General features: G+C 38.2%; 1 protein-coding gene across 1 annotated transcript in view; it reads right to left on the bottom strand.

The window, feature by feature from the left end:
- Nucleotides 1-5004, bottom strand: part of RECQL (RecQ like helicase) — a 48188-nt gene that overhangs the window by 985 nt on the left and 42199 nt on the right. The window contains exons 12-14 of the mRNA XM_046672877.1: nucleotides 2724-2815; nucleotides 1451-1670; nucleotides 615-744 (exon numbers count right to left, since the gene is read on the bottom strand). Coding sequence (XP_046528833.1) covers nucleotides 615-744; nucleotides 1451-1670; nucleotides 2724-2815 — 442 coding nt within the window. The remainder of the gene's footprint in view (nucleotides 1-614; nucleotides 745-1450; nucleotides 1671-2723; nucleotides 2816-5004) is intronic.

Genomic DNA, 5004 nt, shown 5'->3' with positions numbered 1-5004 from the left:
CTACAAAACAGGAACAAAGCAAACACGCTGGTAAACATTCAGCTATTCTGTTTTCTGATGAGATTAGTAATCGCAATAGTCCATCTCTATCAGTTAGCTCTGTAAGTGTCCAGTGGTCTGGTTTTTCCCTTTAAATTTCTACTCAAATATGAGCCCCATCTTGGCTAGAAGGGGCTGTGCTGTCAGCAACCCCGAACACCTGAAGCGTGCTTAGACAGTGCTACAGAGCATGCCTCCGCAGGCCTGACAGCAGTTACTTTATAACAGCAGTTTGCAACCTCTGCCGCAGAGGCCCATTCCCAACCAGTATTGATCGCAACCAGTATCGTGAGGGCAGGGTGCATCACAAAATTAGACATTAAAATGGAGTCTCCACATTCCGAAAGGTTGGAAACCCCTAGTTTACGTTAAAAGGCTAGTCTCAACTGTTCTACTTAATGGCTCTACAGAAAACAAAGATATGTTTTTTCTCTCCCATACCCAGATTCTAAGAAGAAAACTGACCTCTCATGTTCAGCTGGGTCTAGAGCATACTAGTTAAAGAAAAGTATCCCAGAGGCTTTAATGTGTTTTTTAAATATATAAAAATTGAAAATTAATAGCCAGTCAGTTACCCTGAAACAGCTCTGTGTGGGCTTCTTTACTCGCATGCTAATAACATGTGCCTCATTGTTCAGAAGATCAGCTTTAGGTCCTGTTTTCAAATATGAAATGGTAGCAAAAGCTGTGAAACTGTAGTCTTCTCTGCAGAAGATAAAGGCCAACAATCAGAAAGATTTTTAGGAATTACAGAAAACAAACCAAAATTTATAAAAACCATAAGTGCAATCATTTTAAGCAACACATTGACAGAAATAATGAAACTTATACTGTAAAAAAGCAATTTATGGAAAGGATTTTAGTTTTTTGACATACCAGTCATCAATTTATTAGGTAAATTTTGTACAGCATTTAAAAGGTCACAGGGAACAACTGCAAAACCATTTTTTCTGTTGCAATTATAAAAATGGAAATCATAAAGAAATCATGTTTTGTGGAGGAAAATATTTTACCCATTTTTACTTTACCAATTTATGATTCTTGTGATTGAATAAACCATTTTTAAGTACAGGTTTTGGACATTTTACCATTTTATTTCTTCTTAAGTTTAGTATAGCTCCTATTATGGATCTACTGAAATCTAATGCCTGTAACGTCAGATAATGAGAATGTCTATTCTCCCCATCTCACAATGTTGCTAAGATTAAATGAGGTGATATATGTGAAAATTATTTATAATATATAAAGTATTATACAACTGTTACCATTATTGTTATATATCCAAATAAGGATTTTTCTTCCAAGTAATCTCTTTGGATGTATTCCATGAATAAAAAATAAAAAGTGTAGTGTGCTGTTAAAAAAAATCATAAGGACAACATGAAAGGACAAGAAATGGGTTTGTATATACTTAAGATACTGCTGTAGAAGGAAGTGCGCGATCATTTTCTCCAGGTCTTCTCGAGGAAGTGTGGGAGGAACAACACCTGCTACCCTGAATTTAGCTGCCCCCTTTCCCATCCAAGAATCAATCAGTTTCAGTGGAGTGAGCTTTTCATTAAGGTTCTCTGCCTGCTTCAGAATCTTGATTAGGTCTCGGCAGTATGCTGTTACATCCTTTCTTTCAAATGCTATAATGAAAAAGACATAGTTATAGGCAATTGGGATTTAGAAATTAAAGCAAGGACAGGCTATCCTAAGTGGTTAAACTGGTTTAAAAATAAGTCCTCAATGCGAGCCACCCAAAACATTGATTTGTAAATGCATTCTGAATGAAGACTAGGCTATTCCTCAAGTCTCTATCACCAGACTAAATGATAGTCTCTGTAAGACGTGGGATTTACAGTGATGTAACCTGGTTATCAGAAGGCCTATGGGTTTGCTGTAGGATCCAAAGAGTGTCTGCCAGACATGACGATGGCAGATCCTAAGAGGCGTTTATAGGAGGGTCAGTATATTCTTCATATTCACCTGATTTGTGCTTATTAAGCAATCCTCTGAAAACTAGTAGGGCTTCGTAGGTACTCTGATTCAGAGACAAGAATGTCCTAGACAGATATCCTCAATTATTAATTGATACTAGCACTCTGATCTATATATGAGACTCTAGTTAATTGGAACAGTTTAATGAACTCATAAATAAGTTTCTCTAGCTGCAAAGTTCAAGTTGTAGTGACCTTCACCCACCAAGGCATCGTAACTCAGTGAGGAACTGGTTAGTCCAGCTCTTCAAATACAACACATACACACAAGATGAAAAAAAGTTAAAATACAGTATTAAAACTGCAAAATTGGTGTCTTATGAGTAGTCAGCCATTATGTGATCAAAGATGATCCACTATATTTTGTACTAAACTTCTCTTCCCAATCAGTAGCCATAAAGTATAGGGATTATCACCAGATTAGCCATAAATATATAAATATAGCATTTCCATTCAGATAAATTTAAACCTTTTCCATCATTTCTTAAAAATTTCACATACCCTCAGCATAGCAATACAAAGTATATGCATACACACATGGCTTTTCCTTTTATTTGCCTTTGTTTCAAGATTTTGGGTTATTTTGAATCTGGAAAATTCTATTCACACCTTAATTTTTTTAATCCATTTTGGAGTCTAAGACTGCCCTTATGTAGTCCTAGCTATACATATTAGCCCATAAAGAGTTCAAAAACAACTCACAAATTTCTTTACAGCAGTTATCACACATTTTGTTACATGCTTCTGAGTTCCATACTTCATCAAAATGTTGAGCTATCAATACACGGCGACATCTGCAAAAACATTTAGAGATAAAATCATTAAATGATCCAAAAAAGTTTTAAGGAATCCCTATTTCAGGAGTGACATCAGCAACATGGGGAAGTGAGCTGTTCCCTTTATCTCTCCCCCTGTGAACTAACACTAAGTGGACATTCTTTGACCAACAGAGGATACCCACACAGCACAACAGGACACCTGAGAGACCCATGCAGCTATATATGTGAAGGTGGATGGACTGGCTCCCTGAGAAGTGGTGGAGATAAGTGAGCACTCCACTACCCTTCCCCAGCAGCCCTGTGCACAAGCTTGAATGCTTTCCTGGCTGGCGCAAGCACCCATATTACCGCTGCAGCCCTAAAAGTGCGAATTTGCCTTGGTACAACTGTGAGAAGGAGCGGCAGCAACCCAGGCCCATGCAAAACACTTCCCTGGGTGGTGGGGAGAACTCACCCTGCTACTTTGGTCCCAACTGGTGGCCCAGGCTCAGATCCCATGAAGAAGCCCTGCCCAACAAGTACAGCAGCCAGCACAACCATGAGAAGAGGTGGTGGCAGATATAAGTGCACACACACAGGCTTTCCCAGCTGATAGCAGCATCTACAGTACCCCTGCAGTCCCACAAGTGGGAATGTGCCTCAGTGCAGTGGCAGCCCTGAGCCCGCATGCAAATGCTTTCTTGGCTGGTGGGAGCACCCACCGTACACACACAACTTCCAGCAGATGGGGCAGGATCAGCAACACAGTTCCTGCATCCCACCCACAGTAGCAGGTGGAATCTGTGATGTGATAAGACCACAAATGCACCGGCAAAAGATTAGTTCACCAAATGCCATAAGAAGCTAGAACAATTTAGAGAAGGAAAATGACACATCTGCAGAAAACAACCATGAAGTCACAGAAATTTACAATCTATAAAGCTGTCATAAATAAACTCAATGAGTTACAAGAAAACTCAGACACTTCAATGAGCTCAAGAATAAAATTAATGAGGACTACTTCACCAAAGTATAAAGAAAAAAAAACCCAAGCAGAAATTAGGGATATGAAGAACACAATGAAATAAAAAATAATCTGGAATCCTTAAAAAATAGAGCTGACATTATGGAGGAAATAATTAGTGATTTAGAGGATAGAAATATAGAAATGCTTCAGGTGGAGAAGGAGAGAGACCTAAGATTTTTAAAAAGTGAAGGAATTCTTTAAGAAATATCCAACTCGATTATGAAAAGCAACAGAAGGATTATAGGTGTTCCAGAGGGAGAAGAGCGGGGGAAGGAGGAGAAAGCTTGTTCAAATAATAGCCAAGAACTTTCCAAACCTGGGGAAAGAACCAGTCTTACAAATACATGAAGCCAATAGAACCCCTAATTATGTCAATTCTCAAAGACCTTCTCCAAGGCAATATAAAGTAAAATTGGCAAAAGTCAATGACAAAAAGTATGAAGGACAGCAAGGCAAAAGAAAATAACCTACAAAGGAACCCCTATCAGGCTTTCAGTGGATTTCTCAGCAGAAACCTTACAGGCTAGGAGAGAATGGAATGATATATTCAAAACACTGAAAGACAAAAACTTTCAGCCAAGGATAATCTATCCAGCAAAACTATCCTTCAGATATGATGGAGAAATAAAAGCTTTCCCAGATAAACAAAAACTGAGGGAGTTCATTACCACTAGACCTCCCCTACAAGAAATGAGTAAGGATGTCCTCATACCTGAAACAAAAAGGCAAAGGTCTACAAAGCTTTAAGCAAGGAGATAAACAGACAAAATCAGAAAACTGCAGCTGTCTTTCAGGACAGGGTAGCACATAATTATCAATTAAAAGATAAGGGAAGGAAAGCATCAAAAGTAACTACAAACACTTCAACTTAGTCACAAACTCACAACACAAAACAATAATTTGTGTCAACAATAACTCAGAAGGGGAAGAGAATGGGATGGAACTTGCTTAGGCTAATGGAGATAAGAGGCTATCAGAAAATGGACTATCTCATCTATGAGATCTTTTATACAAACCTCAGAGTAACCAATAAACAAAAAATCAGAGCAGAGCCAAGATTCATAAGAAAAGAGAAAACCTCCACAGAAAACCACCAAAATGAAATGGCAATCTGAAATACAAAGGAAGAGAAACAATGAAAGAAAATACAGAACCAGAAAACAAGAGATAAAATGGCAGTATTAAACCCTCATGTATC

Source organism: Equus quagga, chromosome 1 (genome assembly GCF_021613505.1).
Source record: "Equus quagga isolate Etosha38 chromosome 1, UCLA_HA_Equagga_1.0, whole genome shotgun sequence".
In the NCBI taxonomy this organism is placed as follows: domain Eukaryota; kingdom Metazoa; phylum Chordata; class Mammalia; order Perissodactyla; family Equidae; genus Equus; species Equus quagga.
The sequence above is the reverse complement of the archived record's forward strand: the minus strand, read 5'-3'. Positions and strand labels throughout refer to the sequence as shown.